Raw genomic sequence first — 14,406 nt, 5'->3', positions numbered from 1 at the left:
CCATCTACCTACCTATCCATCTATTCATCTGCCTACCTATCCATCTATTCATCTGCCTACCTAACTATCCATCTGTCCATCTACCTACCTATCTACCTTCCTATCTATCAAAGCACACAATATACAATCACCAATATACTGTTAAGCATCTACATATGCATATGTGCTGTATATAGAAACACTCAGTCCCATTACAGAAGACACTGATGCAACAACTAAACATCTGTGTAAGAGAAAGGAAAAATAAATACCAATTAAAAGAAATAGCATGACAGAATAATAATAAATAACAATTTATAACTAGGTGGAAGAAGGTATGAAACAAGAACAAGACAGGACACATCGGTCAATTAGGTTAAATAGGCAAATAAATAAATAAATACCTCATCTCATCACCCAAAAATGCCACCCCAATAATAATAATAATAATGATTATGATTATACTTAATATTATCATTATCATTATCATCATCATCATTATTATTATTATTATTATCATCAGCATTATGTTATAAAATACGTTACACAATTATTATAATTTTTAAGCACTCTTTCCAGATCAATTTTCTATTTTTATAAATTTCTTGCTAATTTTCTGTGTACGTTGTTTGTTGCTCATTGCCTTCTTCCCATTTAAAAAAAAAAGAAGAAGAAGAAATCATCCAATTTGCTCAGATTTCAGAGGTTTAACTAATAGTTAACTAATAGATTTTAATCACTGACATAATCAGACAAAAGGGGAATGGCGCCCCTGCTGGTTCTTCCTTATAATAACACGATATCTGTCTGAATCCGACCCATTTTTCCTCAGTTTTTCCCTGCAAAGCAAAATCACATGATGTGTATTTTGTCATATGACACTGATGAGAGGACCGATCCCACTGCGAGCGAGCGTCACTGACGTCTGCTGTAAAAACAAAGGCAGCTCGGGCATTTGTCAGGGATGAGATGCTGTAGGCTGACATTGTCTGGAGGTACTGCTCGATAATATGTGGAGGATGGACTGTCGGGGAGCTCTGCCTGCCATATGCGCCGCTTGTTTCATAGGTAAGCTTGACTCTCTATTGACTGTAACTGTTGTAAGCCTATTACAGAAGGCACTGTGGGTCTATTATAGACATATTGTCGAAATATAACAGATACATTTGTAGTAGGCTAGTTCACCAATTAAAATGGGAATAGCATATTATAAGTTATTATAAAGCGTGTAAAGGCATAAAGACACAGATACATGGAATAAGTTATACTTTTAAAGTTCATCAGTTGGGAATTTTTACCTTTAAACTTCAAAAGTTCATAACAAACTTTCACTTCATGAAAAATGGCCACTGTGCTGACTTACTGTGACCCTATAGTGGAAATAATGCTGATGTTAATTATGATACCTTACTGTGGAATTACTATAACCTCTCATTTAGCTAGCATTTGAGTCTGATCCTGCCAAACTTTCAGCATTACAGCGTCTCTTTCTGCCAGTTCAACAGAGGCTCCTGTCTAAAAGTTTAAGAGAAAAAATGTTGCCAACCCAGAGCAGCAGAGAAATCACATGACCCCCTCTCTGAATAATTGCATTTCATGAGGAGGATGGCTCCTATTCAAGAAAGCACTTAAGCACATGGCTAATGTGATTACTACCACAATATGGCCTCTGTTTTGCTGATGTGCTTATACCTGTTGCCCTCGCTTTCTCGGTGGCAGATAAAATTGAACGGTACACTTAAGATTCTGGGGAATGATTTAAGATATCATGATAATGCTCTTTTATTTTATATGAGGAGAACCACTCATCTGCTTTCTCACATTTTGGTTGTGTTTTCGAGGCTGGGTCCATGTTCAGTGCATGCCTGAGATGGGAGATGAATTTATGGTGAAGCTACTTAGATCAACTATTTCTACTACTTCTAAGACAGCTACTATAAATGTATTTATTTATTTAACCCATTTTTACCAGGTAAGTCCCATTTAGAGGGAGACCTGGCCAAGACAGCCAAACAAGAACACAATAAAAACCTAAAACACATACAGTAACATGTAGAAATAGAACATCTACGCACTGCTTTAAAGTCAGCCAGAGAGACCAATTCACATAGTTTCAACTTTTTTTGAAGGTTATTCCAAGTGAGAGGAGCAGAGCACACGAAAGCTTTTAATGCCTGAAAATATCAATAAGGATATAAATGCAATTTCTACATAACAAATCTTCCCAAAACTAAATCTGCAAGCATTTGGACATCACAACAGCCACATTTTTTAATGGTATTTGTATGTTTAGTGTGTGAACATGTGAGCAGGAAACAATACAAACAGAGCATGAGACTGAGCCAGAAAAACTTTGGAAGCAGAGACTGTAAGCAAGAGATTGTAGTTACTATTTAAAATAAGGTTGCTAATGTAGTTGTTACATGAACAAAATAGGGTACGTTCTTTTTGAGTGGTTTTATAAATGTAAGAAATTATTAGGGGTGAAAATGTGAAGGGAAACCTCCCTGAGGCAAATAACCATAGGTCCCAGAAAGCTCAGGCCAGCCCTGTTAATCCTATTTAATATTTCACTTTTTTTTTTTGCTTCTACTGCTGTATTAAATGTTGGGGATTATACAACAAAAACCACACAGAGATTTGCATGACCTTTGCAACAGGTTAGCTGCTGGTCAAATCAATAATTCTGCTCCTTTTACTTTAGTTATGACATATACACAGTGGTGGATGAAGTACTCAGATACTCTCTGTGTGTACTACTGTAATTAGTTGCATTCCACCACTGCAAGGAAACAACTTTCTTCCAGGTGTTAGTTGTGCATTTAATGCCTCTGTTAGATACCTGACAATAGAAAGATGAGACAAAATGGAGACAGATGGAGATGGATTCAAATCAGGGACGTTGCAGCCCCTGATTAAGCCCTTAAACCCCAAGACTGCTAGCACAACTGCAATCGTTATTTATTCATGAACAGTTTATGGTAAATGAAAAGGTTGAGGTTGCTTTGCGGCCCTGTGTAAGTCCACTGTCAAAGGTCAGATGTGAAACATCCAGTGCCCCTCTCTTCCAGGTATTGTGGTGAGCCAGACCACACTCACTCCTGCTGTGACCAACACCACTCTCATCGAGAATGTGACCGTTCTGACTATAACTCCCGTGATCCTCAGCAGCACGACCCCAGGTTGCTCGGCATTCAACACCTCTACTTGTGAGCCCTGTGCACCAGGGTCGCAGTACGACAACAGTGAGTCAGCGGCTACTTCATCTGACACGAAGCCACCATTTTATGATAACTCCTAAATTCTAACTGCTATTGCAGCAATTAAAACAGTAAGGATGGAAAATCATTTTTAGGAAATGCTTTGCTATTGCTCCCCAGACACCCTGTTGTGTGCGTGCTGCTCTGACCCAGGGCTGTGTCTATTTCCTGGAGCCTGCCTGCCATGCAATAAGGGTTTCTATCAGCCACTAGCAGGACAGCAGCAGTGTCTGCCCTGCAACCGTGGCTTCTACACAAAGTAAGGACACAGATTAGTGCCAACAAATTCTTTCACGTCTAATAGTTTTGACTACTTTACTGTGTACTCCTCTGGTCAATGTCTCATGTATTTAAACTTCTGCACAGCTTCACTGGAAGTCCACTATGTCGCCCTTGCCCTCCTGGATCCTTCAACAATAACACTGGTGGAGAAAGCTGCACAAGTTGTTCACCAGGTGTGTTTATTTAGCTAAGGACAAAAACTTGTAGCACTGTTGTAAATCAGTAACTAGTGATATGCATACAGACAAAAACAGCAGTATGCTTGTAGCCAGAAATTAGACTTTGATATTTAAAATGTCTTTACAAGCTTGCAAATAAATAGATTATCTATCTATAAAGATGCATGATTTCTGATTTACATGCAATGACCTCAACACAGTTTCATATAATCGAAAACTCGGGAGAAAACTCGAATCACATGTGTTGAGTTATTTTCTGTCTGCTGCTTTCAGGTTTCTTTTCATTGCAGCAGAGCTCCACTTCATGTGCACCATGCGCACTAGGAAGTTTTTGCAAGTAAGTTGCACTTGAATGTCATTTCTGTGCCTTGTTCTTATGTTGTTGGTAACCATGACCTGGAAATCAGTGCAGAACAGTTGTAAATATCTCTGTGTTTGGATAATCACTTATCTAACAACCAAATCCAACATCACATGATTTCATCCCATGGTTCTCTTTGGCAGCACAGATACACACACACACACACACACACACACACACAAGACCAGTTACACAGTTGCTGCTTTGATTAATCAGCAGAGGGTATGAAAATGAAAGTGGCATGTGTGATCATGTCCCAGAGCATATGAATGCGGCCTATAGAACTGGGCTTGGAAATATGAGATGGTCGTTTCAGAAGCAAGATGACCATGATCAATGCCCTGATAGGGGTTAAGGTCTCCCAGGGGGATCTTTGAGGCGTCTCGATCAAAGCATGGAAGAGGAATGAAAGGACAACAGTTGCTTTGAGCTCCTTCCACTTATTTGAGCCCATACACCCTGTAAAGGAGACTGATATTGGCCTCGTGTAATTGGGATCTCATTCAGAGGTTGTAAGGAGGATTCATTGGTGCCACATGAACTTCACCTTTAAAGGAAAACTTAACAACCCCAAATGATCATTTGTAAATCAATTACCCACCCTACATTAAATTGAATTAAAACTTATGGCATGCCTTTGAGGAACGAAGAATCCAAAAGCGGAGAAAATTCCTGTTGAATTGAGGTAAAAGGGGTCCACGTTTAACTGCAGCATTACAAAACATCTGTTTACAAACTCTTGTACAACTCACTGAGTATAATCCAAGTCTCATTTATCCAATTGTAGCTCAGTTCTTTCCAAACAGACAGCCCCTTTTGTTAGGGAACTGAACTAAAAGGGAAATTTGTCTATGCTGTCTTCAAAGCCAGACCTTACTGACAAAAACAGTTATTTGACCGTGCTGAAAATAGGAGCTGCTGGTCTACCACTGCCTGAACTCATTCAGCCAACTGAATAAATGAGACTTAGATTATACTGCGTGAGTTTTGGATTTTTTATTCACCAGAGGCATGCATGGAAAGCATTTCACCACAAATTTAAGATAACACAGGGTGAGTAATTGATATACAAATGATCATTTGGGGGGGAAATATTCCTTTAATGCTCTGCTCTTTACTCTGACAGTCATATTTAATCTTTAGTTTCAGTAAGTGCCCAAGCAACTTTACTTGTACACACATCTGAAACACTGAAAACTGTTTACAACTGCTCACTCCAATGATTTCCATCCTAATGCGGCAGTGTTTTTACGAGTGGTAATGATGTGTCAATATGCACTGTGAAACCAAGCTGCAACAACAGCTCTAAACTAAATCAGCTCTGACATACCTCAAAAATGCCTCCAGGCTTCTTGTGGCAGTCATGAAATTCATGAATTCATAGTCGTTTGTCCATTTACAGTCACAAACAAGTATCTCTCTGTCTGACAGCTCCTCTGGTTGTAGCCAGTGCCAGATGTGTCCTGGAGGAACAGAAGCTCTACAGACCGCAGCTAAAGGCTGCACACAGTGTCGGCCAGGTAATCCACATCATGCAAACGTAATACGTAATGTTTATGAGTGCTGCAGCTCATAATAGAGAAGGGGAAGCATGAATATTCATCCAGGTGATATCTGGGTTTGAACAGGTATGCACAAGGCTCCCCATCAGATTACGTGTCAGATCTGTGGCAGTGGTTACTTCCAAATCCGCTGGGGCCAGGAGAGCTGTGATGTGTGCCCAGAGAATCACTACTGCCCTGTGAGTCCTGCACCCTCCACGCTCTGACCAGCAACAGAAAATTAATCTTTATGTGTTCGATAAATATGTTTGGTGACGTGTTGTTCTCTCAGAGTCCAGACGTGAACCCCATTCAGTGTCCCGGCGATGCATTTTGTCCAGAGGGCAGCCTATCTCCAAGCTACTGCATGGAGACTTTCTTCCGCAAAGACGGGGACACTTGTGAACTGGCTCCGGTCACTATTGCTCTTTTAGTTATTGGAGGAGGGGGTAAGTCACAACTACCTCTCCACTATGTTTTCTTGATGTTTCAGAGCTTCTTCTTCTTGCATTTCTGTTCACTGTGTGACAGGCACTGGACTCACAGCTATGCTTTTCAAACTGATTACCTCTTAAGTTGATAAGCTTCAAGCTGCAATGTCATACATTAATATAATCTGATTACACACAGAACAGTTTCTTTAAGTACTATAAACTAGTGTTTGATATAGTGATGGTATATAGCTCCCGTTGGATAACATTAGACACGCCCGTTTCCTGTTGCTTGAAGGGTCAGAGCTTGTTTTTTCCATTTGTAAAAGGAAATGAGCAAAGATGAGACAAACTAAACGTGCAGTCGAACTTCAGAAAACGTGCTACTTTCCACTTTTTACTACGCAATGATTAATTAAAAAGGACTATAAAACACGATCACTTTTCTGTACAGACTGAATTGTTTTCCTACAACCATATACTGTGTATAATTGAATATTTTTAATGCCTCCAAGCCAGCAATATTATGTTTTCGAGTTGTCCGTCCGTCTATCCATCCCATTCTCTTCAAATTTGGCACAAACATCCACCTGGACTCAAGGACGAACTGATGAGAGTTTGTTGGTCAGAGGTCAGAGGTCACATGTTTTTGGCCATAACTCAAGAATTTATTTGCTAATTATGACAAAATGTCACACAAATGTCAAATGAAGTGACAACATATTATATCCACAAGGTCAAAGGTCAGCTTTACCATGATGTCATAACGTTCTGCAACACTTTTCTGATCTTTTCATTATCATGACTGGGGAACAGAAGCTGAGACATTTGGTCAGATACTAAATTGGTGACACTAATCTTTGGTGTCCATTTTGAAATTGTGTTGATTGTATAAATCTCTGTGCTGCTGGATTGAAGTCTTTGCTACAACATCCATATTTGAAACATTGTCAAGTGTCATGGCTACATACTGTTTACATGCCTCAGTAAATCATCAGCAGCTCGGCTTCAACTAGTGCAGAATGCTGCAGCTCGTATTTTAACTGGGACAAATCGTAGGTTACATATCACCCCAAGTCTCGCCGCCCTCCATTGGTTGCCACTTTACTTCAGAATTGATTTTTTGATTCTTTTAATAACTTTTAAAGCTCAACATGCTTTAGCCCCCGGTTATATAGCTGAGCTTCTGACCACCTATGCTCCAAGTCGTGACCTGAGATCTTCAAGCCTACCCTCACTAGTTGTTCCTAGATTGAGGTTGGTAACTAAAGGTGACCGGGCCTTTGCCATCAAGGCCTGAGGAGATTAGGCTGGCTAGAACATTACCTTTTTTTTGAAATCACTGCTTCAAACATGTTTTGATAGGAAAGCTTTAAATGCCTGATTTGTACATTTTGACTTTTGTGTTTTATTTCCTTTTGTTCTATTTTTGCCTCTGTACATACTGTTTTTCTCAGCTCTTAACATTTTTAAATATTATATTATTATTGTTATTTTATTTTCATGCACTTTGTGAGGCACTTTGTAACCTTGTTTAGAGAAGTGGCCATTTTATTTCTTTATTGTAATTTTATTAGTCTGTATTTAAATGGACAAAATGGATTTCTTACTGCAGATTTTCTATATTAAGTAAGCACTGTCCTGGAAACGTAGTCTATGCGTTTTCTTTTTGCACACTGAAAATAGATTGTCCTCTCACACTGAGACCACTTCATGCACAAACAGGACATACTGTCATTAAATAAGATGCTCACATTATAAAACACTGTTTGTGTGTGTGGAAATAAGCCCTACTGTAGATGGACATTTCCTGTAACATTCTCTGTCTTTCCTCAGTGGCCCTACTCTTCATCATTTTAATGGTCCTACGTCGACGGAGAGACACTGATGGAGAGCTGACCATAGCCCGAGCTCCATTACTACGCAAAGAGCGACCTCAGGGTCGATACTACGGGATCCCCTGTGATGCAGAACCTGTATATGCTGGCTGGTGAACCAAAGGACCTCAGCTCAGCTTTCCTAAGTGCTTGGTTGGACAAAACCCACTGAAGTCTTTTCTGACTGAAGTCTTTTTCTGATGGTGAAACACTGGAATGCTGCCTTAAGAATACTTTTGACAACCCACCAGCTTTTTTATGTGGTATTTGAATATATTATTGAGAAGCAGAAGTTTATGAATTCCTGTAGTTTGGCACTGTTACAGTCGTTTCATTCAGAGACAAACACGCTCCTTTTGTAAACGAGATTATTGGATTATGAGAGGTATGCTGGAACGGTGAAAACGAGATGTGTGCCTTGACTTGGTGGGAACCTATCCGTCTTATGAAAAGCACTTTTTTTTACAGAGGTAATTGATTTACTTTGCACTTACATGTTGGTAGACTTAACTCATGTAGTGACACAGTCAACTGTGGTTGGTGCCTTGTGTTTTTTAATGCATCTCATTACAGCACATTGTGTTGTCTGTAGTTTCACTGATACATTTGCTCAATGTTTTTCATCTGCTTTTTTAAGGTTATATTTGTATGTTTAAAAGGAAAATAAAGATGATTAACTTGAACCTAATTTTTAGCTCTTTGTACTGTGAATTATATTACAAACTTAAAGGAACAGTTCACCCCAAAATCAAAAATACATATATTTCCTCTAACATGTAGTGCTATTTATCAATCTAGATAATTTTGGTGTGGGTTGCCGAGTGTTGGCGGTATCGACTGTAGAGATGTCTGCCTTCTCTTGAATATAATGGATCTAGATGGTACTTGGCTTGTGGTTCTCAAAGTGCCAAAAAATATACATTTGAATAATTCAACAGTAATGTCTCTTTCCAGAAGTTATGATGCAGTTACTTAAGATAATCCACAGACCTTGCTTTCTTTCTTCAAACTACGCCCACCAACCATATTACCGCACAGAAGGAAGTGTGCATCTACTCATGGACGAAAGGCTTATGCTTGTGACAGCACGAGATGTGAACATTAATGGCATCCTCCTCAGCTGAGCCATAGCGTTAGCTAGCCCAGTGGTGCCAGATGAGCTAGCAGTAGATGTACGCTTCCTTCTGCGTGGTGATTCGGCTGGCGGGCATAGTTTGGTAGAAAGAAAATAGTTCCTACATGAAACTGCTCACAACAGGGTCTGTGGATTATCTTCAGTAACTGGGTCATGATTTCTGGAAAGAGACATTGCTGTTAAGTTCTTCAAATGTATTTTTTTGGCACTTTGACCACAAGCAAAGTGCCATTTCATAATATTTGAGAGAAGGCAGACATCTTATACAGAGGGTATCTCCAACACTCAGCAACTTACACCAAAACAATCTAGATAAAAAGCACGACAGGTAAAAGGGAAAAATATTTATTTTTGATCCTGGGATGAACGTTTTTAAAAATGCATGTTACAAAAATATTAACATTTAAAGTTTTTCTTTTTTGTCATTTATTCTTGGAAGCCAGGTTATTACTGTCCAATTAAAATGTATGCCATGATTGAGTTAATTTATCCCACCCTGTGTGACAGAGGGCAACCATGGATAACATATCCAGCAGGTGTACACCTTTTCTGGCAATCATCAAAAATTTCTGCCAATATTTTAAGTCCAAGTTGCCCCATAATGTTCCACACAGCTTGACATCTTTGACCTCTTAAACGCCTCACAGGTCTTTTCTCTTCTTTTTTGCCTTCGTTTTATGATCTCATTACAAGTATTCTTTAAAGGCCATAAAAGGCCATGTGTCTGAAACACATGGACATCACACAATGTTACATAGCCTCTGTAGTTTTTTCAGTAAAGACATAGATGACACTATAGGCCTTTATTACAGCAGACATTTTGACATATCATAGCAGGAAAATCACACAATAACATAAACAACTGCGTTTAACTTCCAGATCCAGGGCCACTGAACTGTACTCTCAAAGGGAATAGGGTCATTGGTAATGTCATTAGCTGCACCTGTGCATTTCCTGCTATGACAAGTGAGAAGCATGTTTTCAGTAATTACTGCGAGGTTTACCAGACTGCAGAAAGAAGAGAAGTCCCTGGAACACCACTGTGGTTTGGTCACACAGCACTGAACAATTCTTTCCACATTATATAAACATCCAACAGGAGACTGTGACAAACAGCAGATCTCTGGATCAGATAAACATGTTTACACGTGGAGTACAAAGAGAGATATAACTCAGAGCTGCATACAAGGCTATGAGTTAGAGTCATAACACACACAGAGAGTTGATGCTGAAGTACAAACTTTCTAGATGCAGAAATGCACCTCTACAATGATTTTTGGGTTGTCTGCTAATCTATTTGTTATCAAGATTTTAATAGAAATGCCAGACAGCAGTGGTAAAAGAGCGACTTAGATCATTTAGTAAAAATAGCAGTGTTACAATGTAGAAATAATATTAAAAAAATCCTGTATTCAAGTAGACACAGTAAGTATTCAAAGCAAAATACTTAAAGTATAAAATCACAAAGTATTGTAGCTTATTCAGAATAGAACTTCTCAGAGTGCTATATTATTATACATATATTATTTGTAGCTTGTTACTATTGATGCACTAATGTGTAAGATGCATCTCAATATTACCAGACATGGAGGTGGAGCTAATTTTATCTTCTGATGGGTAGGTCTTATTATAGACTAGAAAATGCCTTGTATTTTATAAGCTCTTTAAAAAATATTATCTCAATGGCTGTGAAATAAATGTAATGAGGTAAAATTACAGTATTTGCCTCTGAAATTTGGTTGATTGGAAATATACAGTAGCAAAAATGAATAAATAAATAAATTAATAAATTTCAGTAATTTTTCATTTTAAGCTTTTAACATACAAAGTGAGCAGAAACAGTATAAACAGAATCATACGATGAAGCATTGAGAAAATAAAAATAAAAACAGTACTGAACAGAAAAAGATGACAACAGCAAAACAAATTTAACAAAAAATAAAGTAGAAATTCAAGATTCATTGAAAGGTTTTGAAGATAGTATATACATTATCATTTTGATAGCTTTTGTTTTGTTTTGTGAGGAAGAAATGGTTGACAAATATTGTTCCATTTCCCTCATAAATAGCTTCGGCATTTTTTTTTTGGGCTTGTTTATAAATTTACAGTAATATCTAATATTATCTATTAGCCTATTAGTAATATCTTATCTATCTTCCCAGTATATGTAAAATGACAAGACCAAAATATGAGTGAGCAACTTTTAGGATGTAATTCACAAAAACAGCAATTTATATCTATGTCACTCTTTAACTTCTTTAAAGAAATGATTCACTGGACAGAATCTATGGATCAATTTAAATGACAATGTTAGGAGAAACTTTTGGACCGAACTTTCATGCAGTTAATATCGTTAAAAAAATGACTCAACAAAATGTTGCTGCAGAAATAGAGACTATGTTGTCCTGAAACAAAGCCCTTCTTGTGAAGTTCATTCCTCTATCAAAGGTAAAAAACAAACAAAACAAAAACAATTGCTAGATGGCGGTAATCCACTGTGTCATTGGATGCGCTAATACTGAAGTTTGTCCAAGCAGGACTCCGTACTCACGCCAGCATTCAGAAGGAAACATGGCGGCCGTCCTGGCAAGGAGGATGTCTGGTGTGTACTTACAACTTGACATTCATACTTTTTCTTTTCGCTCTCCTCAGTTCGTCAGTGTTTTTTTATCCATGTTTTAATGCACTGAATTTTTAGAGTAGTTGTATTTACGTGTTGTTTGCTAGCACAGATAATACGTCATGTTGCTACGTTAGCTAGTTAGCATCAGTGCTACGTTTCCTTCCCTGTGACTTCTCTCATGTGTTGTCATGTTGTCCTTGTGTCTGACAGGGCTGCTGAGGCCGCTGTCTGCCTCTCTGTGCGCCAAGACACCACAGGTCTGTCAGCTCTCCACCCTCATCCAGCCTCCACCTCTCTACGGGTCTGCTGCAGCCGCTGTCTGCGCTCCTCTGCGGGCTGCGGTGTGTCAGACACCCCGGTACAATATCCTACAACGGTAAAGGACATGGGGGACACCCCTGTTGATACTAATGTGAAGTGGATATTATCAATAGCTACTGTAACCACTTTATTGTTAGCTTAATATCCACACGTATGTTTCTCTTTTAAATTCTATTCTGTATATCGTGCCAGGCAAGAGGAATTACATTATATTTACACTATACACTAAAGTATGTGAAAGGGGAGCACCACCTATATTAAAAATCCAGTATGTTATTTCCATGGCCATTGAAAGTTCAATCAATATTTGTAAACATGAGCTATTCTCTTTCAAAGCCAGACACCAGAGAATTAAGTCTTAAACTTGTGATGTCATAGGGTATAAAGTCTGGAGATACTCCATAGACAGTGACTGGGAGACTAATTTTGTAGACACACAGAATGTTTGTTTTCTTTTTTATAGCCTAATGAGCTGTATATTACTGTAGTGTTTTCGGTTCTGAAATAGAAAATGTACCCATACTCATACTCAGTGTCATCTATAACATCCGTCACCATTAATTGTCTATGAAGCAGCTCCAGACTTAATACTCCATGACATCACAGATTTGAGTTTTAGCCTTCTAGCTTTTGGATTTGGGAGAGAGTTGTTCATTTCTACTAAAATGTTTGGACTGTCCTAGACCATAGGAGTAACATGTATGCGTTTGTTTTGTATGAGTTCCCCTTTAACACCCTTGTCTGTGTCTGTTTTGTATTGGTTTGAGTGGGACCCCTTTGTTCTGTTGAAGGAAAATCTCAGTACTGCACTGTTATATATATTTTTTTTTCTCATTTTTTAAAAAAATATAGATAAAAGTAAAATCAGAGTTGAAATCAGTGGTGCAACTTGAAAACTGGCTTATTGGAATGATAAAAAAGTAAGCTAACCACAAACAATATCTCAGAGACAGATATATCAAAACCCGAGCAAATAAAATTAAACTATGCATAGCTAGTGATACTTGTTTGTGTTAAAGGAATACTTCACACCCCCAAATAACCATTTGTATAGCAATTACTTACCCTGTATTATGTTGAATTTGTGAAGAAAACTTTTTCTCACATGCCTCCAGGGTGAACAAAGAAACCAAAAACTAAAACAAAAAATCTTCATAGGGGTTCAAGTTTAACTTCAGAATAACAAAACATCCATTTACAAATTCTCACACAACATGTGCAATATAAGTAAGTATCATTTATCCAGTTACGTGCTCAGCACTTCCCAAATGGACAACCCTTTCCAACAGGGAACTGAACTAAAAATGAACTTTATTTATGCTCTCATCAAAGCCAGACTCCATTGACAAGAATTCAGAATTCAGAAGGTGCTGGTCTACCACTGCCTCTATCAGGTACTTTGTGTTAATGTGACTTTAATGACTTTGGTGTTTTAATGGGTTACTTTTGATTCACACAAAATATCACCAACTAACTGATGGGGGCAGCAGTAGACCAGTAGCCCCCTGTGTTTGGCAAGGTAACATTATTGTTCTGACAATGGAGTCTGGCTTTGAAGAGAGCATAAATACATCTCACTTTACATTCAGTTCCCTGTTGGAGAGGGCAATCAGTTTTGGAAGTACCAGTTCCACAGGATAAATAAGACTTAAATTGTACTGCACATATTGTGTTAGAGTTTGTAAACTGATGTTTTGATTTAGTTTTACCGTTGCTGTCAATAGGCAAGTTTTTTCACAAATTGAACGTAACATAGGGCGAGTAATTGATATACAAATGATCCTTTAGAGGGTGAAGTATTCCTTCAAGCAATAAAATGTCATTTTGTAATTTGAGTATATTGAACCTTTGTCTCTGGGTTTTTCAGGGTATCGGCTCTTATTCCCAGTTTGACCCAACAACCAAGCAGGAGCCTTACGTATATCAGTCTGAAGAAGGGGAAGAGGAAGAGTGTGAAATCTGTGACAGAGAGGTTCATGAGGCTGCATTGCGGCCTCTGGATCAGACGCAAGGTACGAGTCTTTTACTGTAAAACTGCCAAAATCACTGATTTAAACACACACACAGGGTTGCCAATCTGAGTTCTTGTTTTCGGGTGTGAACAGGCTGGCTACAAGAAGAAACTGTGGAAGAAGAAACCTGCCAGACGAAAGCGCCTGAGGGAGCACGTATTCTGTAACAAAACACAGAGCATGCTTTTGGATAAAATGACAACCTCTTTTTGGAAAAGGAGGAACTGGTATGTTAATGATCCTTACCTGAAGTACCACAATCGGGTCAACCTCAAACTGTAATCTGCTGATTCATGTAGTGACATCTTCATAATGTTATAATGTTGTATATGTAATAAAATCATATATCTTAGTTGAACATGTGCTTTAAATTTTTCTTTTAAGATAGCAAGACAAAAAAAGATC

At 38.3% G+C, this 14,406-nt stretch overlaps 2 protein-coding genes across 2 annotated transcripts; both read left to right on the top strand.

Moving 5' to 3' along the window:
* The first annotated feature begins 847 nt into the window (after positions 1–847).
* On the top strand, positions 848–8,595 carry LOC117266871 (uncharacterized). The gene is made up of 9 exons (XM_033642256.2): positions 848–1,047; positions 3,051–3,224; positions 3,360–3,498; positions 3,606–3,694; positions 3,974–4,037; positions 5,493–5,581; positions 5,690–5,802; positions 5,895–6,051; positions 7,870–8,595. Exons 1-9 carry the CDS (start codon positions 990–992, stop codon positions 8,025–8,027), a joined length of 1,041 nt encoding a protein of 346 aa, XP_033498147.1. The 5' UTR covers positions 848–989; the 3' UTR covers positions 8,028–8,595.
* A 2,961-nt stretch (positions 8,596–11,556) lies between these two features.
* mrpl35 (mitochondrial ribosomal protein L35) lies at positions 11,557–14,359 on the top strand. The gene is made up of 4 exons (XM_033642967.1): positions 11,557–11,647; positions 11,879–12,044; positions 13,857–14,001; positions 14,095–14,359. Exons 1-4 carry the CDS (start codon positions 11,617–11,619, stop codon positions 14,281–14,283), a joined length of 531 nt encoding a protein of 176 aa, XP_033498858.1. The 5' UTR covers positions 11,557–11,616; the 3' UTR covers positions 14,284–14,359.
* Positions 14,360–14,406: the final 47 nt, after the last annotated feature.

This window comes from Epinephelus lanceolatus, chromosome 15 (assembly GCF_041903045.1).
Source record: "Epinephelus lanceolatus isolate andai-2023 chromosome 15, ASM4190304v1, whole genome shotgun sequence".
In the NCBI taxonomy this organism is placed as follows: Eukaryota; Metazoa; Chordata; class Actinopteri; order Perciformes; family Serranidae; genus Epinephelus; species Epinephelus lanceolatus.
Note: the sequence above shows the minus strand (reverse complement) of the source record. Positions and strands in the feature narration are given on the sequence as shown.

Bases quoted from the DNA above. Each gene is read 5' to 3' on its own strand.
- LOC117266871 (XM_033642256.2), top strand. From the start codon at position 990: ATGTGGAGGATGGACTGTCGGGGAGCTCTGCCTGCCATATGCGCCGCT. The intron at 1,048-3,050 runs GTAAGCTTGACT...CCTCTCTTCCAG, and splicing joins ATGCGCCGCTTGTTTCATAG to GTATTGTGGTGAGCCAGACC. The intron at 5,803-5,894 runs GTGAGTCCTGCA...TTGTTCTCTCAG, and splicing joins CAGAGAATCACTACTGCCCT to AGTCCAGACGTGAACCCCAT.
- mrpl35 (XM_033642967.1), top strand. From the start codon at position 11,617: ATGGCGGCCGTCCTGGCAAGGAGGATGTCTG. The intron at 11,648-11,878 runs GTGTGTACTTAC...TGTGTCTGACAG, and splicing joins CCTGGCAAGGAGGATGTCTG to GGCTGCTGAGGCCGCTGTCT. The intron at 12,045-13,856 runs GTAAAGGACATG...TGGGTTTTTCAG, and splicing joins CGGTACAATATCCTACAACG to GGTATCGGCTCTTATTCCCA.